Source organism: Erigeron canadensis, chromosome 5 (genome assembly GCF_010389155.1).
Source record: "Erigeron canadensis isolate Cc75 chromosome 5, C_canadensis_v1, whole genome shotgun sequence".
Taxonomy (NCBI): domain Eukaryota; kingdom Viridiplantae; phylum Streptophyta; class Magnoliopsida; order Asterales; family Asteraceae; genus Erigeron; species Erigeron canadensis.
Genome location: NC_057765.1, coordinates 31,821,926 through 31,848,088, shown reverse-complemented (window position 1 = coordinate 31,848,088; position 26,163 = coordinate 31,821,926). Strand labels below are relative to the sequence as shown.

The 26,163-nt window shown below is 35.1% G+C and overlaps 7 protein-coding genes across 7 annotated transcripts; 3 read left to right on the top strand and 4 right to left on the bottom strand.

The window, feature by feature from the left end:
• Nucleotides 1-115: 115 nt before the first annotated feature.
• LOC122601586 lies at nucleotides 116-1,198 on the bottom strand. The gene is made up of 2 exons (XM_043774336.1): nucleotides 596-1,198; nucleotides 116-541 (listed from the first exon to the last, which is right to left on the bottom strand). The coding sequence occupies exons 1-2, from the start codon at nucleotides 1,196-1,198 to the stop codon at nucleotides 116-118; spliced, it is 1,029 nt and encodes a 342-aa protein (XP_043630271.1).
• A 2,073-nt stretch (nucleotides 1,199-3,271) lies between these two features.
• Nucleotides 3,272-5,667, top strand: LOC122600877. Its single transcript, XM_043773655.1, has 2 exons — nucleotides 3,272-4,126; nucleotides 4,856-5,667. Exons 1-2 carry the CDS (start codon nucleotides 3,442-3,444, stop codon nucleotides 5,485-5,487), a joined length of 1,317 nt encoding a protein of 438 aa, XP_043629590.1. The 5' UTR covers nucleotides 3,272-3,441; the 3' UTR covers nucleotides 5,488-5,667.
• Nucleotides 5,668-7,265: 1,598 nt separating this feature from the next.
• LOC122601585 lies at nucleotides 7,266-7,751 on the top strand. Its single transcript, XM_043774334.1, has one exon. It carries the CDS (start codon nucleotides 7,266-7,268, stop codon nucleotides 7,749-7,751), a length of 486 nt encoding a protein of 161 aa, XP_043630269.1.
• A 1,046-nt stretch (nucleotides 7,752-8,797) lies between these two features.
• LOC122599849 (putative anthocyanidin reductase) lies at nucleotides 8,798-11,809 on the bottom strand. Its single transcript, XM_043772438.1, has 7 exons — nucleotides 11,766-11,809; nucleotides 11,384-11,639; nucleotides 11,137-11,304; nucleotides 10,829-11,046; nucleotides 9,790-9,949; nucleotides 9,491-9,701; nucleotides 8,798-9,212 (listed from the first exon to the last, which is right to left on the bottom strand). The coding sequence occupies exons 2-7, from the start codon at nucleotides 11,562-11,564 to the stop codon at nucleotides 9,044-9,046; spliced, it is 1,107 nt and encodes a 368-aa protein (XP_043628373.1). The 5' UTR covers nucleotides 11,565-11,639; nucleotides 11,766-11,809; the 3' UTR covers nucleotides 8,798-9,043.
• A 28-nt stretch (nucleotides 11,810-11,837) lies between these two features.
• Nucleotides 11,838-14,518, bottom strand: LOC122599850 (50S ribosomal protein L24, chloroplastic). The gene is made up of 4 exons (XM_043772439.1): nucleotides 14,305-14,518; nucleotides 13,233-13,274; nucleotides 12,908-13,138; nucleotides 11,838-12,200 (listed from the first exon to the last, which is right to left on the bottom strand). The coding sequence occupies exons 1-4, from the start codon at nucleotides 14,410-14,412 to the stop codon at nucleotides 11,994-11,996; spliced, it is 588 nt and encodes a 195-aa protein (XP_043628374.1). The 5' UTR covers nucleotides 14,413-14,518; the 3' UTR covers nucleotides 11,838-11,993.
• A 2,941-nt stretch (nucleotides 14,519-17,459) lies between these two features.
• Nucleotides 17,460-19,063, top strand: LOC122601584 (putative F-box/LRR-repeat protein 23). Its single transcript, XM_043774333.1, has 3 exons — nucleotides 17,460-17,574; nucleotides 17,678-18,041; nucleotides 18,841-19,063. Exons 1-3 carry the CDS (start codon nucleotides 17,460-17,462, stop codon nucleotides 19,061-19,063), a joined length of 702 nt encoding a protein of 233 aa, XP_043630268.1.
• A 1,561-nt stretch (nucleotides 19,064-20,624) lies between these two features.
• LOC122600686 (calcium/calmodulin-regulated receptor-like kinase 1) lies at nucleotides 20,625-25,799 on the bottom strand. The gene is made up of 8 exons (XM_043773439.1): nucleotides 25,692-25,799; nucleotides 25,012-25,387; nucleotides 24,385-24,538; nucleotides 23,983-24,109; nucleotides 23,629-23,714; nucleotides 23,385-23,456; nucleotides 23,076-23,279; nucleotides 20,625-21,220 (listed from the first exon to the last, which is right to left on the bottom strand). The coding sequence occupies exons 2-8, from the start codon at nucleotides 25,323-25,325 to the stop codon at nucleotides 20,882-20,884; spliced, it is 1,296 nt and encodes a 431-aa protein (XP_043629374.1). The 5' UTR covers nucleotides 25,326-25,387; nucleotides 25,692-25,799; the 3' UTR covers nucleotides 20,625-20,881.
• Between the last annotated feature and the right edge of the window lie 364 nt (nucleotides 25,800-26,163).

The window sequence follows — 26,163 nt, the reverse complement described above, 5'->3', positions numbered from 1 at the left end:
GGGAGGACAGTATTAGCTATTAACTCTTCTTCAAACGCTGTGATTGCGCGCCCGTTATCTTCAACGATCATGTTGTGCAGAATCACACAACATAACATGATACGTTTTATCTTGTTTACACTGTAGGCCCGGACTTGTTGCTCAACAATTTGGAAACGACCTTGAAGAACCCCGAATGCTCGCTCGACATCCTTCCTTGCAGCTTCTTGGTATCTCTTGAACTTGGTGGTTTTCGGCTCCATCGGGCACTTGAAAGACTTGACAAGGGTGGCCCCTCAGGATATATACCATTAGCTAGGTAATATCCCTTTCCAAAGTGGCGGCCATTCACCATAAAATCTACTTTAGGAGCCCTGTCCTGAAGTAAATCGTCGAACAAATCTGACTCGTTGAGGACGTTGATGTCGTTTTTCGAACCAGCAGGGCCAAAGTAAGCATGCCAGATCCACAAATCATATGAAGCAACCGCTTCAAGCATGATTGTGGGATGACCCTTGTCGCCTCGAGTGTACTGCCCTTGCCATGCCACCGGACAGTTCCTCTACCCCCAATGCGTACAATCTATGCTACCAAGCATACCCGGGAAACCATGAACCTGCTCATGTTTAGCAGTTATCCGTTGGATATCTACTTCTGTTGGCCTTCTCAAGTACTCTTCTTGATACAAGTGTATGACACACTTGCAAAAAGCATCTAAACACTGGTACGCAGTATCTTGCGCCATTTGCAAGTACTCGTCCAAAGCATCAGCCTTATAGCTATACGCTAACTGGTGTATTGCAGAGGTACATTTCTGGAAAATGTTAAAACCAGGACGACCAGAAGCATCTGTCGGTGCTTTGTGGAAGAACTGAAAATATTTCGGTAGCGGTTGAATGCTGTTAAAGGAGTGTATATCTCGCGCTATGCGGAACATGTCGGGTGGGTAGGTGCAGTTAGGCGCAAAGTAATGATTGTATAAAAGTTTTGCAGCACCAAGGTGATCTCGATTGATCACCCTTCTAGTCAACTTGGGTGCTGAAGAACTTGAAGCTGTTTGGCCCTCGTTTTCTTCTTCGTCAAAGATAACGTTAAGACAAGCGGTTATTGCCTCAGGATTGAAAACTGCATTCATCTGTGAAACAGCTCGATTGATTGATTCGTATTCAGTTGCTTCGTAATCAGAGCTAGAAGAGGAGGAAGCTGATGGATCAGACATTTTTTTGTGAATGAAATGCTTTGAAAATGAGTAAATTATGTATGTTTGATAGTGTGATGTAAAATGGTTGTATGATAGAGGTATGTATAGGAGAAGGAAAAAATTAAAAAAAAAAACAAAAATCATCAAAAGTAGTCGTTAGTTTTAAAAAAATTTGAAAAAAAATGTTTTTTTATATTCGGCAAAAGATCCGTTGGTCGGACCCCACACGCACCACCAGATGTGCGTTCGATTTCGGACACAAGCTCCCCGACGCCGGCTTAGACGCAACCGTGCTACTAGCGTCTGACTCGTTGGCTGCGTCGGACGCTCGAGAGACGCACAATACGAGTGCTATAAGGATCGGCCTAATAGGCTGAGATTTTTGCGCTTAAAAATGTTGATGAAGAACCATTAAAGCCTTGGTTTCCCACTATATTTGGTTTTTGAAAGTCGCATCATACAATCAAACCAGTACACGACATCAAATCATTGCAAACTTTTCGATGTACTTATTCTGGATAATACTTGAGCTGGACGAAGTATTCCGAGGAGGGGATAGGTACCGGAGTCTAGTACCTAATTAAGCATCACCCCGTGGTACCAGTACCTAATAGGCGGGGATGAGGGTGAGAAGGACGGTCACCGGGTCTGTCTCCACCCTTATATTTTTTTATTTTTGTTTTTTGTGGTCTTTTGTCATTATTTGAGTGGGAAGAGGCGATGAGGAATTCCTTGCAATTAGGAAGCGGGTAAGGAGAATGAGAAAAGGCGGGGAGAGGAGGGAAGGTACTCTCCCCACCCTAAGACACGAACATTATTAAACTCGATTTTATTGTATAAGAATGCAATTTGTATTTAATTTTCCGATCATCATTTTGCTTTACATGTTTTGTCGTTATCATAAGTGTTTTTGATGTCAGGATATATAGTTATGACGTATTATTTTAATACATTAAAAAATCAAATAATGAAATTAAGAGAGATAATTACTCGTAATAGACTATGCATGTCATGTATAGTCAAATGTTAAAAGATTATTATGTTGAGATAAAATATAACCATGATATTTGACTTAGATTTTTTTCAGAAAAGATTTTTTGTAAGTGCAAAATCCTTTTTGTCCACTTTGTGAAGACAATGAGGAAACAATTGACCATGTACCTTCTAACTGCCTTCCCCGTAGCAATGTAGATCTCGTGTTATGTTTTCTCATGTTGCCATGTACCTCCACAATACGCATAGTTGGACAAAGAACTTCTCCTTACAAACCAAATTGCTCTTGGGGTCTCATCTACCAAATTTAAAATCATTAATCTAATCATCCTTTAATCAAGTTGGCATATATGAAGAGCCTAAAATGATAAAGTTTTTTCTGGTAAAGATACCAACCCAAGACAGGTAGACAACCCTTCAACAACATAAAACATTCAACACTCTTATGGTTAACCACAAGATTAAAGCTCAAGGAGTTGAATTAGAACTCTTGAAACTCTCTTTATTGTAATAACTTGTTTTGATTATAGTTTCTTTGCGTATTTTTCTACCTCCCCACTATCGATAATAATAATACTAGATTGTCGTTTAAAAATAGTTTATAATTTTTAAAATTTGAAAATTAATACTTTCTTTGAATGTTAACTAATACAGGCATATTGCCATACATTATAAATAAATATTGGGTGAAGATCCCTTCAAATTGAAAATAACTTGAGAGATCAAGTTAAATCAATTTCAACTTTTGTATTACAATCAATGGTTAAAATTCAAATTTTGAATCTTAATCATTGATTTTACACCAAGAGTCTAAGATTTTCTCAAACTTTTTGTTAAATTGGAAAATTTGAGGAAATCGTACTAAAATATTAAAATGACATATGATACGTATGGGACTAATTCACGTAGACACATCACATTCAAGCTTTTACACAGTATTTCCTTTCCAAATCTAATCTTTAAAAAAGAAAAAATTCAAATCATTTCAAAAGGCCATTAAATTTAAAAGGTGACTCGTGAATGTCTTTTATATTACATAGCTGTCAGAAAATCTTTCATTTTTCATTTCATTTGTCATTTATTAAGCTTCATCTTCTTTCACTTCAAACCCATAAATAATTTAATCTATTGCTCCATATTTTTTATTCCGAAGTTTTCATATTTGGAAAATGGGTGCAAAAGTGTTTCACTTTTAAAAAGTTTCAAAAAGAGAAGACCAACAAGAACCACAACAAGAAAAAAAAAAAAGGAGAACATTTTCCCACGAAATGCCAACAGTTTGGTTTTCTTTGAAGAAATCACTTCATTGTAAATCAGAACCAACAGAAGTTCATGACCCAAAATCCAAAAAAAATCTAGCAACAATCTTGACCAAGACCAAGAAACCAACAACTAGTAGCAGGTCTGGTTGTTCAAGGTCTATTGCAAATCTTAAAGATGTTATACATGGTGGCAGTAAAAGACATTCAGAAAATCCAGTTAACTGTAGTCCAAGATCTATTGGAAGTAATGAGTTTTTGAACCCAATTACGCATGAAGTTATTTTAAGTGATACAAGATGTGAGCTTAAAATAACAGCTTTTGGTAATGGGCTTCATGATTATGGGTCAAGTTTTTTTGGTTCATTAATGCCTGGAACACCAGGCCCTGGATGTGGTGGTGGTGGTCAGACAACAATGCATAATTTAAAGTCTCAACAAAATAGTACTAATGGTGCTAGTATTGTTACAAGAAGAATGGGCTCATCGTTGGGAAATATTGATGGGAATAATGCAATTTTAAATGGAAAAAATGGAACCCCATCAAAAAATAGAGGTTCTTTAGAGACAGAAGTTAATGGGTCTGGTGGTGGTGGTGGTGGTGGTGGTGGTGGGGCAGTTACATGTCATAAGTGTGGGAAGCAGTTTGGGAAGTGGGAAAATCTTGAAGCCCATCATCTGTCTAAGCATGCTGGTAATTTTTTTAAAATAAATATTAGTCAATTAGTCCTCATTTAGTCTATATTAGTGAATTAGTCAATTAGTCCTCATTTAGTTGATGTTAATCATTAAAGGTTGAATCTTTATGTGTTTATTTTGACAAGAATCTTGAAAAAGTATGAAGCTTTATATGCGGGTATATAAAGATTGAATCTTTTTTTGTTCACATCTCTCAAAGCATGCTGGTAAATTTTCTATTCAAATTTCAAATAATTAAAACTTTCATTTAGTCCTTAAATATTCAATCTTTATGTTGCTAAGTTTGCATATTATGATTCAGGATGCAAAATGGTTATATTTATTATATGAATTTTGAAGACGTGTGAATTTTTTTTTGGAGATTCTCTTAAAGACTTGATCTTTATGCTGTTACATTTGCCATTTCTTAATATTTTCCAGAATATGGTCTTTGTTTTTATAAGAATCTTTAAAAATTTGAACCTATAATTATATACTCGCCATTTTTAAGGTTCAATCTTTATGTTGTTAAGTTAACCTTTCTTGTTCCATGGAAAAATGGTGTTCATATATTATATGAATCTTGAAAAGGTATAAAACTTTTTTGTAGAATTTGTGAAGATTCTGACTTTATGCTGTTAAACTCCCATTTCTTTATTCTTTCCAGAAAATGGCGGTCATTGTATATGAATTTTGGAAAAGTATGAAGTTTAAATGTAATTTCTGATTATTTTTTTTTTGGTAGTTACTGAACTTATGGAAGGTGATTCATCTAGAAAGATTGTGGAAATTATATGTCGATCAAGCTGGGTAAAGTCTGAGAACAATTCGGGTCGGATTGAGAAGGTTTTAAAAGTACACAATATGCAAAAAACACTAGCCCGATTTGAGGATTACAGAGAATCAGTGAAAAGCAAAGCTAGCAAACTCCCAAAGAAACACCCTCGTTGTCTAGCCGATGGAAATGAGCTTTTAAGGTTCTACGGCACCACAATTGCGTGTTCACTTGGAATCAACGGTGAATCTAGCTTATGTATTTCTGATAAATGTTGTGTTTGTCGGATTATTAGACATGGTTTCTCAACCAATAGAGAGTTAAAGGACGGAGTTGGCGTTTTCACAACTTCAACCAGTGCCCGGGCTTTTGAAGCTATAGAAGTGTTTGACGACGGACCTGATACACGAAAAGCTTTGATGGTATGTAGAGTGATTGCAGGGCGTGTGCACCGACCACTAGAGAACATTCAAGAGATAACTGGGCAGACGGGTTTTGACTCATTGGCTGGAAAAGTTGGGCTTCATTCGAATATTGAAGATCTTTATTTGCTTAGCCCCAAAGCTCTTTTACCTTGCTTTGTAGTGATTTGTAAACTCTAGAGAGATGACATATTGAATGGTCTCTTTTTGGTAAAATTTAGGGTTTTATTTAGAATTTTAGATAGGTTTTTGACCATTTTGGTTAGTTTGTAAAAGTTTTCCTTGTGTTTTTCTTTATGAATTCACCTACAAAGATGCATTCATAAACTTTTTTGAAATTGGAATCTTTATGATTGTGTAGATACCATTTCCCTTTCTTTTAAATGTTTCTTCAACTCATACAAGTTAACAAAGAAAGATGTTTGTATAAATGACTTGTCTCTCAAATTCATCATTTGTTTATTGTGCATATAGATATAGATACCTCATTCCCTAGATTAGAGTAAACTATATGAAAATCAATATATAATGTCCAATTGTCCATAGTTTCAAAGTGGTCCATGTGACTTGTATGCATTTCACATGAACATTAAATGTGACAATAAGAGTGACCAAATCATTCAGAATTAAATCTAAGTGGATCTATTTAGATTAAACAATTTGCTAAAATTTGATGTAAAAGAAGCCAATATATACACAACAAAACATTTACAATTATACCATGTGCAATTTACTATATGTAACTTGTTGCTCTCCTATAGTCCTATTATATTATCTTTTCAAATTTTATCTAAAATATTATATGCCAAGAAAAAGAGGAAATGGTCCTAGACTACAAACAAAAGTACATGTTACCAAATAGGCAACCTGGTGCAGTAAAATTTTGTTATTGTCCATTTTGCTGTCTTTTCTGAGGAACAGCAATGAGGTTAGGAATCCAATCTCTTTTCCTAAAGATTTTAAAATTTGATACTTTTTACGGTACAAAAGAAAACTGAACTTCTTTATGTGTCATGGAACCGATTAAGCGGCATACATCTGATTGAAAGAGTCTCTCTTTCCCACTAATATAAGGCGGGGAAATCTTACCCCTGTTTACCCGTTTAATATTGAACTTTGAAGCAAACAAACATAAGGGTGGAGGGAATGGATCTCGGCTAGGGCTCGGGTTCCTGGTAACCGATCGGTACACCATTTCAAAGTGTTGGGTAAGACTCGGTAGGGTAATTTCGGGTATCATTTTGAGCTCCTTAACCGACGTGTGGGTATGAGTTTTGAACGTTGGAAAGGTGTGGGACCCCCCCTCAAACGACCACATCTCATTATTAAAAAAAAAAAAAAACCTTTTCTCCCTCTATATATACACTTTACATTTATTCACACAACATACACCTAAAAAAACTTTTCTCCTATATAATGTCTTCAAGTTCTTTGGAATCTCGTTGTGTCGTTGTTGGATCGGATTCATCATCCGAATCCGATGGTATGTTCTTGCATAGCGCCATTCAATGGATGGAAAACACGGCATCTTGCAACGCGGTTCAAAACCGCCGAACCATAAATCGCCAACGCGAAATTGGTCATCAAATTTTACTAAACGATTGGTTTGTTGACGAGCCAAAATACGATGATGTTTACTTTCGAATGGAAAAAGCATGTTTTTGAAAATCGTCGACGACATCGAGGCGAATTTTCCATATTTTCAAGACGGGTTCGATGCACATGGGCGAGGCAGTTTCAAACCACTCCAAAAAGTCGCATCGGCGGTACGCCAACTCGCAATGGGCAATCCGCCCGACGAGTACGAAGAGTACTTACATATGGCCGCTCGAACCGGCCGCGAGTCTCTTGATCATTTTTGTGACGCCATCATTAAGTTGTATGGCCGTGAGTACTTACGTAGGCCTACTTAACACGACGTGGCTCGTATTTTCCAAGCCCACGAAGAACACCATCACATGCCAGGGATGCTTGGTAGCATCGATTGTACACATGTTGAGTGGTTAAATTGTCCTAGACACTTGAAAGGACAATATACGAGAGACGACCATGGCGTTCCCACTATTATGCTTGAGATAACCGCTTCTCAAGATATGTGGATTTGGCATGCTTATTTTGGTGCTCCCAGTTCAAACAACGACATCAACATGTTGAACCAATCCGACTTGTATCTTACGGAGCGAAATGGCACGACACCGAACACAGGTTTTTATGTTAACAACCGCTTTTACAAACGCGGTTATTATCTAACCGATAACATCTACAACAAGTACTCGGCGTTTGTAATAGCGTACCCGTATCCTACTGACCCGAAGGAGAAAAGATTCAAGAAGTTACAAGAGGGGGCGATGAAAGATGTGGAGCGTGCTTTTGGGTTTCTAAAAGCAAAATGGAAGATTCTTAGACGCCCTCTCCGACCCATGATCAAAGACAAGATTGGGTAGTATGTTTACGCGACGTGTATTTTGCACAACATGGTGATAAAAGGCGATGGTAAAGCTATCTCACCGGTTCTTATCATGGACCCGCCGGTCCAACCGGTGTTCGAAGACACCGTTTTAGCGGAGTTACTAAAGGAAGAGATCCATCATCGTCTTCACTATGACCTCACTGTACACGTGTGAGCTCAAGACTTGGGATATCTCGACGACTAGTTTTTTTTTTAAAAAAAAGTCTAGTGTTTTTATTTTATTGTATTTTTTTTATTATGTATTGTTTTTTTTTTAAGTATTATGTAATGTTTTATTAAGTTTTAAATAAAATGTTTACTTAAATTATTGGTGTAATAAAAAAAAGAAAAAGAAAATGAATGTGGGTAAGTTTAATGAATTGAGTATGTATTTCAAGTGATTTGGGTAAGACTGCCTCCAATGCTTACTTTGGGGAGGCTGCATGTGGTGATGTGGCAAGTGCATTTAGAAAGGATGCAATGGAGTGGATAAGCTAGTTGGTGGCATGTATGTGGGGAAGTGAAGCAAAGGATGAGACCATTTATTAAAAAAACTAATATTTTATGAGTAAAAAAAAAGCCACTAGTGTCATTAAAAAAAAGGGCTTTATGCTCCGCTATCTTTTTAATTTTTTTGAAATTTTTTTTAATCTAAAATAAAAAAGAAATGATGATGTGGAAGGGAGAGGTTGCATGTGGAAAGGATGAGTTGTAGTTAAAAAAATGTGAGAGAATGCATGTAGGAAGGATGAGTAAAAAGTTGATGTGACAGTGATAACTAGAATTCATGTGTTAAATGCAGGCTGTTGCATTACGGGTTGTCTAAGAATTGGGTTAAATTGGTTAGTGGTGAATTAGAGGGTATTGATTGGGTGAAAGATTACGTAAACTAACCAAGTGTACAACCATTCCCTCCACCCTAAAGCTTATGGAATTATTTATTAAAGAGCCACACTATGCTTTAAAACTTCTATCCCATCTTAGTAGCCAAAACATCATTGCCTAACTATAAATGCTATGTGGTACATGCAAAACCATAACTATGTCTAGTTTCCAGTAGCTTATTATGGAGTGAAAGACACATTTTAAATGTATGAAAGCAGTTTCAATATAGATAGACAATAGAAAAGGATTTGTTGTGAATGCAGTTGTTGGCATTTACTCCTGTGATGTAGACTCATCAGTTTCTTGACTGGATGCCTGTCTTTTCATTTTCATGACTGAAAAATACTTGACAACTGCTTCTTATGTTGCACTCAATGCATTAAAACTAGTACTCTTTGTATACTAATTTGGTTCCTCTGTTTTGATTGAAGATAGGAAGCCATGCTCTATGCAACTATCAACTGTTTGATGTATAACTTCCTGCAATCCATACATGTACCTAAAACCCAAATCTTTCAACTTCTTTGAAGATATCTCAGTAGGGACTGATCCTATATCTCCCTCTACGACTCTGCAATTAATAATACAAATCAAAAACTTTAGTACTCCCTAAAAATGTTAAATATTCAAAGAAAGAAGATACATAAATTCACATTTTTAATTGCTCTAAATGTAAACCATTGATTATGAAATGTGTCAACAACGGATTTTTAGACATGTTTTCAGTACTACCAAATTAGTCTCGTGTATCATTTTTAAATCTTTTAAATACCATTTAAGTCAAGGTCAAATTTTTAGATGCCCATAAAAACAAGGATTAAAACTTCAATAGAGTTCAGGTGTTTTAACCTTTGTATATTAGGGGCAGGATATACTTTTGCTAAATGTTGAACCAATTCAAACATTGTACAACTATTAGTGCAGCAAATGTATCTCCCTTCTGCTTGATCACACTCCATAAGATATATGTGGGCATTGCATATGTCTTCGGTATGAACCAAAGCAATCGAACCCATTCTTGAATTCACAGCTGACAATATAGGTTGAAGTACAGGATCACCTACAAGCAGTGGAATTGACATTGTTAGAATGGTAATCATCTATAATCATATATTTACTATATATATATATATACTACAGTCAATAACCTGTTATTGGTGAGAGTAGAACACGAATGCTCAAGGGAACCGTCGAAGTGAGAAAAGGGCCAGCAACAGTGGTTGTGATGATAGATACAAGATGTAAGCCGTTTTCATTTGCAAATTTATATGCAGCATCTTCAGTTACACGTTTGGAGAGTGCATAAACCTGCAAACCAGATGTACCCGAATTAGGAAGACTATAATAATGTTTGGATGTCGGCTTATAAATGACCATAGAATACTGAATGATAACAATAAGCAAATAAGTGTAGTTTCTGTTGTAACATAATGAGGCATCACTTTATGACTAAGTGTTGTAAAAACATGGTTTATAGGCACCACGACCAATACAACTAGACATAGGTACCAGAAATTGCTGAAGCAGCTGTAATCAACAAAACATGGTGTAAAAAATAACAACTCCACAAACTGGTAACCAAGTATAGGTGCTCATTGACTGGGCTAGTCCTTGGAGAAGGGTCGTTGGGACCAAAGGGCCACAGGGTCGGGTTTTTCTGCTGATCTAAATCTTATGCTAGAAATGTCCTTATTTCACTCCAATTACAATACGGTATTACTTAGCATGGTGTTGATTCTTTGGAACATTTTGATTATACAAGGAAGACAAAATACAAATATGTAAGCACTTGTACTCTACCCATACTGTTCAAAGAATCACCACTACGATAATCAAAATTGGGTGATCAAGCTGTTTCTGAGGGCCCAAACATGTACCTAGTACATGTGTGCTTCCTCGTAGGTTCATAAGCTATCAACCACAACTATATTGACACTAATGGCTTTAATACCTAGCTAGATCAAAGCTCTTATAATATTTGTAAAATTATAATCAGTTCTACTTCTAGTGCATCTTGTTTTACATTTATTTTAATATCTAAGATATCATTTAATCATAAGCATGAGGGGATACGAAAACACTAAAGAGTGATCATCGGCGCTTGAAACAATAAGGTAATCAATTTCAAAAAGACACATTTAGATACTCTCATCAACAGCTGATCAAAGTCATAGATTATGGATTTACCCAGCCACTTGATTTCCTGTTCCGAACAACATTGATCGGTGTCTGGCAAGATTCATCCACCATGGGCAGCCATTCACCTTCACTGTCACGAGCAGTCAAGGTGCTAATTGATGATGTGAAAACAACCCGTTTTACAGATTTTGACCTCAAACAAGATTTTAGGATGTTCAAAGCTCCTTTGATTGAAGGGTCAAGGACATTAGATTGAACATATTCATCTTCAAAATCATAATGAAAATGAAAACAGGGAAGATTTAGTTGATAAACGCAATATAAATGGTGTTGTACTTTAAAAAAGATGGACTTACCACTGAAATCAGTACATTGAACAATGGTTTCCAAAGAAGCAGCGACATGAAAGACACCATGACAGCCTTGTACGGCATCATCAAAGCTTCCTTCGTCATGTAAATCAGCTTTAAACATTCTTAACCGATCACCTCCTCGCCATAACGTCAACAGATGATCGCACTTTTCTGTTGGATAAAAAAACTTCAAGATTATCAATGTAACAGTAAGCAATCAGTTTTGTAGGAAATATTTAAGCACACAAACCAGGATTGCGGACAGCGGCATGAACTATATGACCCTTTTCAAGAAGTGACTTAACGAGCCAGGAACCGATGTAACCTGTTGCTCCGGTCACACAGTAGGTCTGGCCTACCAGATCAAGGGTGTGTTGCTCCATTGTGTGTAGGGTAGGTAAGGTTATACAAACCAAGAGTACACTTTTCATTTTCTTGAATTGAACTTTTTCAATCTGGGCATGTGAGTACTGCCAGGTGTCATGGACTTGAGTGGTAGCATTGCACTGAGTATAAAAAATTCTGTGACTTGAGTGGTATCTTTGCAGTTAATATATATAAAAAATTGTCTTTTTGTTAATACATCAAAATTTATGTTTCATTAGTCCATCAAAAAAGTTAGTGCAACTTACCAAATTTCCATAAACCAAGTGTCGCCACTAAAAGCTGATAATGTTAAAAATAAGGACAAAAGTCAATGGTGATCCTTCTCAATAACTTCTCAGTAATTTTTACTTGTGAATATGAGGATCAAAGAAAGGCCACACAGCATTACAATTTAACTCCCAAAGCTACAAACAGAAAATTTAGTGACAAGACATACATATAACTTGCAATTACAGTTTGTTCATTGGATATAATCATGATGCAACAGTAATTTCTTCGGTTTTCTTCTCCCTTTCCTTGACTGCTTTCTTCCAGTTTTCTACACTGTCGATTATCTCACCAGTTTTTAGCAAAAATCGTACCCTCCTGCCATCTTCCAAGGTCTTGTGACCCACCCGACTTGCAACATTCTGTTCTTTCGAGTACAACATCACATTTGAGCTATGAATAGGTGCTTCTATCTGCCCATCAAACACAAACAGTGATGTAAAGAATAGATGGTAAAATGATTAGCTTCACTTTCAAATATACTTCGGCGGATCAATCTGGTTTACATTTGATCGCCAACAAGTCAAATGGGTACGATAGAAAAGTTTAGTCACAATGAAACCATGTCAACTGAGTTAATGTGACTCAATCTGTATTTAAATATTCAGAGTATCCATATAATTAAAAGTTTGCTTCTGCACTCACATTTGATGCATTCATCACTAATTAAAAAAAATTGATAAACAGACAAGAAAGTGTTAGTGGATCAACCCAATTAGGCCAAACTGATTTGTACATTTTCATCCGCACTTAGAGATGACACTAGTCAACCCAACCCCATTTGACCGACCAATTGACCTGATCATCTTGCCATCTTAATGTCTTACTAATCATCTCCAATTAACTAATTATTCATAAAATGTATATAAATGAGCAATAAAGAAATGGCAGGTCTATCCATCCCGTTTTGAGTCCCCCCAAAAGCTACCTGCTATGACCTATTACCCAACCCGTCTCGCCCCAACCCAAACCACCAATGTTTAAACATCCAGTTGTAACCATTCAATGCCAAATTCTTAACAAAGCTAATACATCATTCCACCACTTTATTAATCCTTTTCCATCAGAATTAAGTTTAGTCGGTTTAGGCTATGTATTGCAATGGAGAAAAAAAAATAACCTTGATTATCTGGCCCGATTCACCCTCTTCCTTGCTCTTCACATGTTTGGTCTTCAAATTAATTTCTTTCACAACCACAGTGCTGTTGTGCTTAACAATTTTGGTTATCTCACCAATTTTCCCCCTGTCACGGCCTGCAATGACTTTAACTGTGTCCCCAAGCTTCACATGCATCTTGTGTACTATCGGAAGACTGTTTGGCTTGCATTTTATTCGCTCCCATCTCTTTAGCTGCACAAGTTAAAATTCAAAGAAGATCAACATCTGTACAAAGTTGAAAAAACAGAAAGTAATACATAGGATGACATGGACATTTGATACTAACCTTCACTTGGATAGGAGGGCATAGTGTTTTTGTAGTCTTGACCTGACAAACAACACATTCACAATATAATCAGTCCTCATGTATATCATATAAACAACTCCGCAGATTAAACTCTTAATAAACAAAACCACCACTGTTAAACTAAGATTGAACTTCAATCAAATGAACTTAAAACATTTGCAGTTTTATTCACATTAACAAACGAATTTCACAAAACATCAGTTGTGCAATATTTTTCTAGTGGTATAACAAGCACTCATGTATTGACAAAGCTTGAGTTTTGTTTGACTCAAAAAGTTACGATATTTAAGGTTTGAATTTTCACAAATTGCAGGGATTTCTTACAAGTTTAGCACAATTTACTCATTTGAACCATAAAAGTCACAAACTAAAAACTTAAACTTAATTTGAGAATGAATCCGATTTTATGCATATCAACATTTTAGACTAAACAAAGTTAAAATTGTTAACTCCATATTGGCATTTTCCTAAACTCTATATTTAAGGTAGGATACTAAACATACATGCCAGATAAGAACACAATAAAATCAGCAGAACTAGAAATGGGGAAAATGTACATTAAGTTAATCATGTGAACAAATATATTAGAGTGCGGAATAGGCCTTGGGAGTACATAAATATAAGTACTGAAGACTTAGAAATAAGTAGCACTCAGCAGCTTAAGAATACGGGCTATTTTCCCCCCTAAAATAAGCTAAAACGCATTTAACTTCAAACTATGTTTTGGCTGTCGAAAAACACAATAAGCTACACTCACCTATATGAACTACAGAAAATAAAGCTACACATTTTTATTTTTTATTTTTATAAAAACTCTTGTCATCATTCAAACATCCTAATTCTTCCACAAGTATTTGTCCCTAAAATCTTACTCCTAAACAAATACAATGTTTGGGTTATATAAAAAGTACTAAAAAAAAACATACTAACAAAACAACACCCAATAGTCAAACGGGATGTAAACAGTCATACCTCTACCTATCCGAAGGCCGAGAGATCGTTTCGAAACATATTAACAACAGTAATTAATAATTTAGATAATTGGGGGTACCTGAGGAGGTGGTGAGGAGGAGGGAGATAAGCGTTGACCAAGAAATGATTTAGAAGACAACGAAAGAGCTGTGAATGAGCTTTGCAGTGCAGCCATTGCACCCACCATTTTTCGACCTTTTTTTTTTTCTTCCCAAGATTTTTGGTTTCAGAGGATTTTATCCAGAAATATAGATAGATGGAGAATGAAAGCAAAGTGGAGTGAGGATAAAGCTACAAGTCAAGTGTGAGAGGAATGGGCCGGCTGTTTAATAAGCCTATTTGTGTTTGAGTAGTAATGTAGTATTATGGGCAAAGGCCCAAAGGCGCAAACAATATTTATATTTATTGGGGTGAGTTATTTTGAGAATTCATAAAAAAAAAAAAATTCAAGAATTATTCTGGACTACCAATTTCTTCTCTCTTTCTTTCAATTAAATAATAAAATTCACCCAAATAATTCAAAATGTTTTATCTCACAAACCGTAAATCGTTAGACGAAATAAAAAACATGGGTAGTCTTAAAATTTCGTCCTCTTTCATTAGAGATCCAATTCGATATACTTTTAACGACTTTTTAATTTTCGTTTTCCTTTTGGTATTTACACATAGCTTACATATGTGTAGGTGAACCAAAATTATGATTCGAAACGGGCTTCACCCTTAAGGGTATTCATAAACCAAAGCTAGTGGGGGTGATAGGTCATTGAAGGTGATAAGTCATAGGGTGATGAGTGATCTACCTAACGGGCTCCACCCTTGGCCACCATGGCTCCGCCATGGATTGACGGACTCCGCCTTTAACCTTCATTGTTGTGTGCATATATTCATTTACTAATTTACATGTGAAACAATTATCATAAACATGTGTAGGTACACATACAAGAGGGAAAAAAAAGAAAATTAAAAAGTCGTCAAAAGTATGTCGAATTGGATCTCTAATGATAGAGGACGGAATTTTAAGACAACCCATGCTTTTTGTTTCGTTTAACGATTTACGGTTTGTAAGCTAAAACATTTTGAATGATTTAGGTGAATTTTATTATTTAACTGAAAAGAGAGAAATAACGTGTGGTCCAAAATGGTTATTGAGTTCTTTTTTATTTGTGCGTTTATAAATAACCCTTCCTCTCTATTTATATATCATATATATACACTATTTAAAGTATCTACTTATAAACTAAAACAAGATTGAGATGTTCTTAAAAAGACACGTGACGTAATCTTTGATCGACACGTGTTCTTTTAATTTATCTATTTTATTAAATTAGTTTATTTTATTGTATATAAATTCAATTTTCTTATTGAACTTAGATATAAACTTTTATTCTTAGCTTATAGATAGAAAATACATTATAACCTTATTTGATTGATCGTTATTTCATTAATAAAGTTGTCTATTTTTCTTTCTCAATTCTTCATTTTTTATTACTTATATTACTCAAGTTAATAACATGAAGGTTTCAAAAAATTGAGTTTACGATCCAAATCACAAGGCTATTTTTCGTCATTCTTTATGCTTACAAATTCCGATTTTTATGTGCCTTTAAAAATTAAGGTAAATCCAAAACTTTATTAAAAACACAAGCATGGTACCCGCGCAATGCGACGGCAGTGGTGGGGAAGGTGGTCTAGTGGTGTCGGTGATGGTACTATTGGTAGTGACGGCGGTGTCAAGTGGTGTAGGTTAATATAATTGTGATAGTAGTTTTCGAAGATAATGGCTTAAAGTGTTAGTTATTAAAAGAGTTAAGTGCATGAAAATGTAACAAACTATGACCAAAAAGTTATAGTGTGCATGAATTTACAGAACCTCTATTCTATGTAAGAAACTCTGCTAAATGTCTATTGTATCACGAAACCGGGTAAAGGCTGATGTGGGTCCGGTTTTCTTGACACTTGGGATGCTTTGACTATAAAACCCTACTAATTTCCCACCTTTTCCTCATAATATTATTCCGTCCCATTTTTTCCCATCCTTTTTTTTTCTCCCGCTCTGAAGCTTCACCCAACACCATGGCATTTTCTTCTTCTTCATCATCCACTGTTACAAATCGAGGAGATAAATATATACTTTGTCATTGTGGATAAAAGATGAAACTCATGACATCTTGTTCGATGCCCTAATGTAAGGTTTCGAATTTATTTAGGTTCACCATATAAAGGTTGGTTTAATTCATTCGTAACATGTTCTTTATCTCAGATTAAAACCCGATACTGTACTACCTTCAAATTCATTGACGATAAGCTTCCTAGTGAGTACTACATGGATCTATTGTTTGATCTTTGCTCACAGAATCAAACAAAGGTGAAATCTGTTTTGTTGGAAGAAGATGAGGTGTCTTCAGTGAAATCAAAGTTCGGTTTATTTGAAAGATTTGTGTATGTTTGTACCAGATTTCTGACCATATTTTTCATTGTAGTAGCTTTTGTTTTGATGAACTAAGAATAATGACGATGTCAAATTTTGAGTTGTATGGTTTTTATCCGCTTTTTGAGTTATAATGTTATCTGATAATATGATGGAACTATGGAAAGTATGTGCTTTGTTCATGTTTATGTTTCTTTGACTTATAATTTGGCATTTTGAGTTTTTATGGTTTCTGGAGCAGTGTAAGCAAAGAAAAGGAAAAGATACATAAATAAAGGCAAATATATGCAAAGGTGCACTTAATTATATATTGCATTACATACATATCATATATGACTTCATCAAACCAAAATATACAAAAGAGTAGCGTTTGTCACATGTTAAGTTTGTTACATGCAGATGCACCAACATGCTAAATATCAGGGTAGTTACTTTTTACAAGTTTTAATTTTGATGTGGTTGAAAAAATTTAAGATAAATCCATAACTCTAACTAAACATATATTATATTTATCATTACCGTTTGTTATAATTTAGTTTTGATGATCGGTTTATTTCAACCATAATTTATTTCATACTCACAAATTATATATCTGACATATTCGAATTTCTTTATGATACAATTTATATTAGTATTAGGACTATTATTTACACATACGTAACCGTTTATATAAACTTTACAAATTTATTATACGGTTAACACCCGCATAAAAGAAAATCTTAAAAAAAGACGAAAGTTTTAACTCTTAATTTGCCGACTAAGATTTCTTTTTTTCTATATGATTTGTACATGGTAAATCGACAATAATGCTGTCACCATCCACCTCAAAATCAAATCGTGGGCAAAAACGCAAGAAGAAATCCGACTTTAATAAGCAGGGTCAGGCCGACAATATCATAAACATGATTTCTGCTGAACAAGGTGCGCGAATTGATTAAGGTAATATGATTAAGGTAATAAAGTAACTAATAAATCATGTATGTAAATGGGTTGGTGGTGTAACATTTGTTTTTCTTTGTGCCAGCTAAAGTGACAAAGCCATCAACATCAAAGTCAAGTCGACGAAAAGGCAACTTTGTTCAGAAATCCAAGCAGGGAATGACAAGGAACTGGTTGGATGTTCCGTCCGATGTAATGGAGAATATATTGTCTAGAATTGGTGTGTATGACATACTTGATAATGCCCAAAAAGTGTGCACTACTTGGCATCGAATCTGTAAGGAGCCCGCTATGTGGAGGACTGTTTCAATGGACTATTCACATCGATGGCGATGGCCTGTATTTCGGAAGATTTGTAAGCATGTTGTGGATAGAAGCCAAGGCCAGATGGTTGATATCTCTATTGATGACTTTTGCGATGATGACTTTCTTCGGTATATTGCTGATAGGTACGCAAACCTATTCTGTTTTTCAGTTTGTGTTGTAGCTTTAAGTATAATCGTCACGTTTTATTACTTCTGGTCCTGCAAAGTACATCGATTTCTATAATTAAACTTAGGTCATCTATTGTTACAGTCAATTACATCTAATATAATTTTATACTAATTTATAAATATTACTAATAAGAGTAACCTTTTTCAATGATTTTCTGAAAGTATTTATTAATTTATACTTTCATGAAAATTCGAAAAGCAAAATGCAAGGAAAGCTTGAAAAGCCATATATCTGATCCATAAATCCTTATTTATTAGGGGAAAAGTTAGTACCTATCTTAGGTAAAGCAGGGGGATTATGTAAAATTCAGGGTGAGTTTATGTAAAATTCAGGGGTTATGTATGTTTATTAAATTCAAAGGTTTAATATGTAACTTTTTTTAATGTGGCAGTACCTAAGCTTAGGTAAAGTCTGCAGTACGGATCATTTTCCCTATTTATTAATATTCTACTTGGCAGATTTTAATTTATATATGTTTGAATCAATGATATGCATCAACCAAAGCTGAAAAGAAGCACTTTGGGCCTTCTAGGATATATAGAACCTCGCCCCACCTAAAGAATGCTAAATTTGTAGTTGAATATAACTGGGCATTAAGCCATTAACCCTCAAGTCCACGACAATGCAATCTGCACTTCAGCACTCGACAATACAATGTTGAAGTCTGCATGATCAAACTTGTCGTATGGGCTAACTTTTTTTTTTTTTTTCCTGCACGTGTATACAGCAACCTAGTGTGTAGGCATGTACCAGTTCTGGTCAAAACAGTGATGCACCTGATTTAAGGCACCTTGAGTTAATTAAGGACACCATGACGAATGTTGGGTTAAGGATGATTCTAGATGGTTGTCGTCACCTTGAATTACTTGACTTGCATCGATGTAAGTACATTGATCTTAAGGGAGACCTTGGAAAAAGATGTTCTGAACAGATCAAACATCTAAAGCTTCCTGATGATGAGTATATGTACGTATGATGGTTCCACATCCGTTGATCCTGATAATTTCGACTCAGAAAAAGTTTAAATGTATGTTAGGATGAATTTCACCTACCAAAGTCATTTGTAGACGTTTTAATCTATTTGAATAGGATACTGATAGATGTTTCTTTTTTCTTTCCGTTGACGGTGTAGCTCTTGGCTTCCAGAACACCCCCTTTTTTCTGGCTTTGGCGGGAAAGTTCAATTTAATTGGTCATCATTTTTCTGCTGATGGTTCTCATTTTTGGCTCTCTTTTTAAACCTCCAAACATTTATGGGTTGTATACTTGTATATCCATCTTTGTGCTGAAATAGTGAAATTCTTGCAAACACTAAAGATGATGGTGTGGGATTTTATGATATGTTCCTTGGAATCGAAAGGCATTCGATGACTATTACAACAAATCAACAATTTAAAGCCTCGCGCAGCTTTCGAGCATAAATGGGCTTATTATGAAGGTACACAATCATATCTGGTTGGTTTTGTTGGTATAAAATCATATAGTCGTTGAGTAGCACCGATCCAGTTAAGAAATCTGATGCTATCACACATTCTAGTTGGTGAAATATCCTCCCACATCCTAATTTTTTTAATATATATTTTGTCTAAAAAATAAGTCACATGTTAATTTCAAAAAAATATTACAAAAAATAAAGATGTGAGAGAGATTGCACACAACTTAGGGGGGTGGGAGTGGTTTTCCCAACCCCAAAGTTTCCCAAATATCCACATCACTATCTTCCAATAAAAACTCTCCACCTCAAACTTCCCAAATTCACCCCAAATCATCCCAAAATGGTGGCGCCACTCACCCCAACCCCAATTTCCACATCATCTTTTTTATTTCCATTTATTTTTACTTAACAAAATCACAAATTATATTAAAATTAAAAACATACCCTTTTATTATATTAAAACAAAGAAACATTACATAATACTTAAAAAAAAGTGTAACGCGTTAACAAAGAATTCCATAGAGCTATCGTTTGACTCGTCGGGAGAGTCGCTCGAATTATCCAAAATACTGGAAGCCATATTTTTTGGTGTTGGGTGTAAGAAATTAGTGATGAAAAGGTTGGGGTGTTTGAATTTTATAAAAATGTAGTGAAAATGAGAGTATTTGTGTCTTGTTTTAGGAAGAAAAGAGTGTATATATATAGAGAAAGAGGTAAAAGAAAAAGAAAAAGAAAAAAAAAAGGCAACGGCTAGCTTCCCCGCTCCCCTCGCCACGTGTCCAGCCACGAGTGGTTCCTTTCCTGCGCGCGGGCCCCACTCCCCATTCTCTCTCCTTGGTGAACCTTCCCCGTTTTCGGCCATAAGTTCCCCACCCCGACCCCCTGGCGGCGGTGTTCCCACGCGGGGCCGGGGTTCACCGCACCTCACACCATATCCACTCCTAACCCCCTTAGTGTATAACAGTACCACTTCCACTCCATACTAAAATGATTGAGATTTTTTATGACCAATACATGTCCTTTTATTTTTGTTCTCTAGTAGATATGATATTTTATAAAAACAGACCTAATGAAAATAACACACTACTACAATTGCAACAACTTCAAATCAAATTAGACTCCATTTTCTTCATTCTTCTATTCGTTACTATACAAAATTGAACCATTAACAGGATCCACAACCATTTTTTACAATAAAAAAATGCACTCGGGTTAAAACCTAATTTCCACACTCAAGAGCAAACACCAAAACCTAATCTATACACCGAAGAATTCCTATATGTGAACTGCCAAATATATTACAAAAACAAGGCAAACAAACCAAATGAACAAACTGGTTAAAAAAAGGTAGAGGTCATATTAAGCTTCACACGAGTCAGCAGTGCTATCAAAAGACTCAAGCCTCCGATGTTCACTGTTCATGGGACTTCTGCGACCTAGTTGATCTATATTTAAGGCAACCTCGTCAGCTGCAGCAGATGAATCACGTCTGTGATGCTTTTGGTTGGGTCTCATCATAAGAATACGAGATAGTGCTTGCACAATGTCTCTCATTGATGGTCTTTTTCTTGGGTTACGACTGATGCATTTGTATGCAAGAGTTGCCACATCGTTCAGTTCGCGCTCGTCAAAGTTTCTTTCTAGACGGGAATCTACTATTTCTTCCCATCCATTTTTTCCCTCGGTATTCATTGCAGCCTGTTTATATTTTATGCCCGTGAAACATTAAATCAAGTAAAATGGATGTAGAGAAAGAAAGGGACAAGGGATGACTTTAAATCAACCTATACACCAAGAAATAATTAGTTTGCAATAGGTATAGTTGATGAAACTGGTGGGTCAGGTGGTTCATATAGCAACTCAAAACGGGTAACTTGTAATTAAGTACCGGTCATGGACACTTTTTGCAGTAAATATTAGTGTTCAAACTAAATCATTCAGATACTTTTATCTTAAATTTTGCAAATAAAAATGATTTTATAGGTTATAAGCACTTCAAAACTTTAGTAGACTTTCCCACCCTATTGACCCATTCCTTGCGAGTAATATAAATCTTTTTACCTGTTTGATTTGTTAAAAGAATTCAACCAGAATCAACATGTTTTCCCATGCAGTTATACCAAAAATCAAAGACATGTGCATTTTTTAAAAGGTTAGTTCAAAAATGAGGAACCAAATTTGTTCAAATTCCTAGTTTGGTCACCAAATTTAAAAACGCTTATGAATATATTTGAACTTTGCTATAAGTTATACTTAGAGTAACATGAGTCAAATGGAGTCTGTAATCTGCATTAAAAAATCATCCTTAACAGTTAACAAATGCGGATAAAGCCAACCGACTTTGATCATATAACTCTAAATGAAACTTTCAAAAGTTAAAGTATCATCCTAGCGTGTTTCAGACATGACTGACCAAGTTAGAAATTAGATAAAAATCATTTGACATTGTTTGCATTCAACATCTTCTATAAAACAAGAAAGTTTAGAAAAATTTGTAACAATTAGAAGGATTTAAGCTAAAAAATCAGATAACATCCCGATCCTGCAAAACTTTACATTCTTTTGCATACAAAATGGGCTGCAAATTAATCATAGTTCAACACCAAATTTGCCTGCTAGCATTTTCCTAATTCAAAAATTAGACATACCTATGCAAATACATAACAGAATACGGTATTAAAAATAATCAGCTTTATAAGTTACCCACGTGAATAGCTAAAAAAAACAACGATATTAAGAAGATATATAATTAGAAGAAACTAAAATGGGTATATACATATTGTAAATTTCATATTAAATGCATAAGCACTAGGAAAAGGAAATGATCTAAATATTACTCTAAAAGTTGGCAACAGCAATCATTTAATTGGAACGAAGCCAATAAAGGATTATTTAATTGGGACGGAAGAACTTTATCAGAATGGTCCGTGGAAGCTACCTACTGGTAGCTGTGATTCAACTACTACTTATAGGATAGAAGTGATTCAACTAACAATGAAAATACGAAATAATTAATAACACCCACTACATGCTTCAAACAAAAAAAATCCTTTTGCATCCACATAAGAAATTATCGTGGCAACTTCTATGAATGGGTCAACCTGGGTGGTGTTCTATCTCATATGGGTTAAATTAAAGAATGTAGCTAAAAGAAGAAAAGGTCCAATGGGTTGAAACTGAAAGTGACCAAATCCTTTTATAGTGCATACAAAATGTTTTAATAGAAGAATTAAATATTTAGATTATCATGTATTAATATTTGAATTTAAAAAAAATATTATCTACACACTAATTTTAAAGAAGAAAATACCAGCAAAGGTTTGCAACTGAACCCTGCATTTCTGAACCATACTAAAAGGTGTTCCATTCGAACTCCTAACACATTTTTACACTGTTACCCAGCCCTTCCACACGCCCATCTTGCCACCTTTAGAGAAGAAGGGAAAAAAACTATAAAAGTAATGATTCTCTCTCACAGTCTCTATTTTCTTTCCACACACACGCGCGCGCGCACACACACACACACGTAGAGGACAAAAGAATAAGATCTTACAAGCTCAATATATTCCATGAGACCCTGCTGGGGGTTCCTTCCTGCAACAAGCTCAAATAATAGAACTCCAAAGCTGTAAACGTCACTTTTCTTGGTGAAAGCCCTTGTTGATATATATTCAGGATCAAGATATCCAAAAGTTCCCTGTACATTTGAGGCATTTCTATTTATCATATCCTCCCTAGAAAGTCCAAAATCAGCTACCTGCTTGACACCACATAAATTCGTATATTGATCAGTATATAAATAAGGCAGTTGTATCATCTGCGACCCTAGTTTCTGAACAAGAGGTTAAGACAGTCAACTAACCCTCGCTCTCATTGAGTGATCCAACAGAATGTTAGAAGATTTGATGTCGCGGTGTATGACTGGAGGAACAGCCTGTAGTAAATAATTGATAAAATTAATGAATGGTTTTACACTAAAATAATTGCAAAAATGCTAATAGGAATAAACTTACGAAAAGCCCAAAAAGTATATGGGATACATGAAAAAATAGGAAAAATGGCAATGATGGAAATGCTTAAAGAATGAAAAAGCAGTTAGAGCTTACTCCATCATGGAGATATTCCAATCCCCTAGCTACATCCAAAGCTATTTGAACCCTCAAATCCCAGCTTAACAATTCATGACTTTCGCCTAAATTTCAGAGGTAATAGCGTTTTGTTAAAAACGTCAAAGGGGTTATTAAGCATTTATCACCTTATGAAATATTATCTAAGAAATAAAGACAAGGGATCCTTTAAAACTGAAAAACATTCATGATGGGCTGCAGGCTAGATCCTAAGATCTGCTTATTTATTTACAAAAGAGACACTGAATTTAGTTGTACTTCCTTATACTTTGATAGGCGTCTTATTTGGAAGCTGTTTGTTTTCTAAACATAAAAAATTGGCTGACCACATACTGTATAAATGAGAATATAGACTGCCTTTAGCCATGTAGACATAAATGAGCATATGTTGTCCCTTTTCTGCACAATATCCTACCAAATTCACAAGGTTCCTGTGATGTAATCTTCCCAATAACATAACCTGAAAAGAAGCATACACACGGGAAAGCTTAATGGAAAAACTATATATGGCAGAGGTACGAATAAAATGATACTGATAAGAAAAAACAAAAATTAATAAGAGATGCACTTGGTGGACAAATTGTTGTATGGATCTTCATTGTATCTAAATATCTCATTTATTTAGAATGATGACTTCTTTTAGAAAAGTTAAAAATGTTAACTAACTAGAAGCAAATCAGCAATCAATCTCAAACATATAATCATGAGGTAATTGCATGTATGTTTCGTTGTTACCTCTGTTTGGAACTCCTTTTCCCCTTGTTTTGAATCAGTTGCAAGAACTTTTACAGCAACTGCATCACCAGCAGTCATCTGAGCTTTATAAACAGGGCCAAATGCCCCTTGGCCTATCACGGAAGTGAAATTGTAGGTTGCTTTTTGCAAATCTCTGCTTGACCAGAAAACAAAAGATAATGGTTAGAAAGATAAGGATGAAACCAAATGAAAAAATGCTTATTAATTCAATGCAATTTTCTTCAATGGGGGCTCTATTATAAGATTGCTATTTCGGTTGACGATTACAACTATCTAGTAGGTAAAATGTAGGTCTAAATATGTATGAGATTAGAAATGTAAAAGGTTGGAGGGTCAAGTGATGACTCATGATGATGATTGTTATCTAGATAGAGAGTTCTAGCAAACGCTAGAAGCTACATCCGAAACTGCATACCGCATATAACTGCATACTGCCTCTTGTCTATATATGCTTGCTAGGTGTTTGTTGTTTTGGCGTACTTGGTCTACGTTTGTTGGATATCAACTTTACCCATATATCTTATCAATAAAATTTCTTTAACAAAACTATGTTTCGATAACAAACATGAGATATAAATTAGAACATAGATACTAAATCCAACATACTTGTAAGAATACTCGAGAATTCCAGAAGCAGCAATCACATGGCCCTTCTTCATTCCACCAAACCAAAACCCCGCCCCATTCTGTGCAGACGTTCTTGACGACTCAGTACCCATAGACGAATCAGACAATATAGTACACGTATCAACACCATTCGCACGTATGGGAATCATTGCTGCTCTCCTAGAACTACTATTCCCTATCTGCGGTTTCTTACGATGATACCTAAAACAAAGTAACCCAACTAAGGCCAACATCGCCCCGATCACCACCCCTATCGAAACCCCAATTATCAAGCCAGCTGACCTCTCTTTCATCTTTTTTCGAAAACTTTCAATATCTCATATCCAAAAATAACATCAACATTCAAAAAACCCACCTGTATAAACATCCAACAAGATCTATAAACCCCATAAAAATAAATAATATTAAAAAAAATACCCATGTGATAAAAAATCTTTTAAGTACTTAAAAATCATATCTTTATAGTCATAAGTTGATACTATTTCCTAAAGTATAGTAGATCTTTATGTCACTTTTCAGGTACTCATAGTTATTGTTCAATAAACATAATTATGAGACTATAATTATACATATAACTATATACAATTATATACATAATCATAATGAGACTATAATTATACAATATAATGATAATGTGAGTTGGGTTAATGATGTAATACCTGATTGAAGTTCAAGATTTGTAGTTATGAAAAAAGAAGAAAATAATGGAATGTGGGTTGAAGAAAAGGGACAAGATCCGTGCACTTGAACTAAAATGGCGGAATTTCAAAGAAAATATATATAGATTACATGTTATATATACATACGTATACGGGAATTTGATTTTTGATAGAGATTTGTTTATGTCGAGTGGAAACAGGAAAGTGTATCTAAAAAGGGTAGTATTAAAATAAAATAATAACTTTGAGATTATGGTATATGGGAAAGATTACGTGGATTTTTATTTACACTTTGATTTTTTTTTACCTTTAGGGTGGGGAGGGTTTCCCCACTTCTCTCCTCCCCTCCCTGATTTTTCTTTTCCTCCCCTCCCCTCGCTTCCCCTTTTGCTAGCAGCACCTCGTCACCCTTCTCCCCCAATTCTTTTCTATTTAATTTCTATTTATTTTTAAAACTAAAAAATTTTATTTA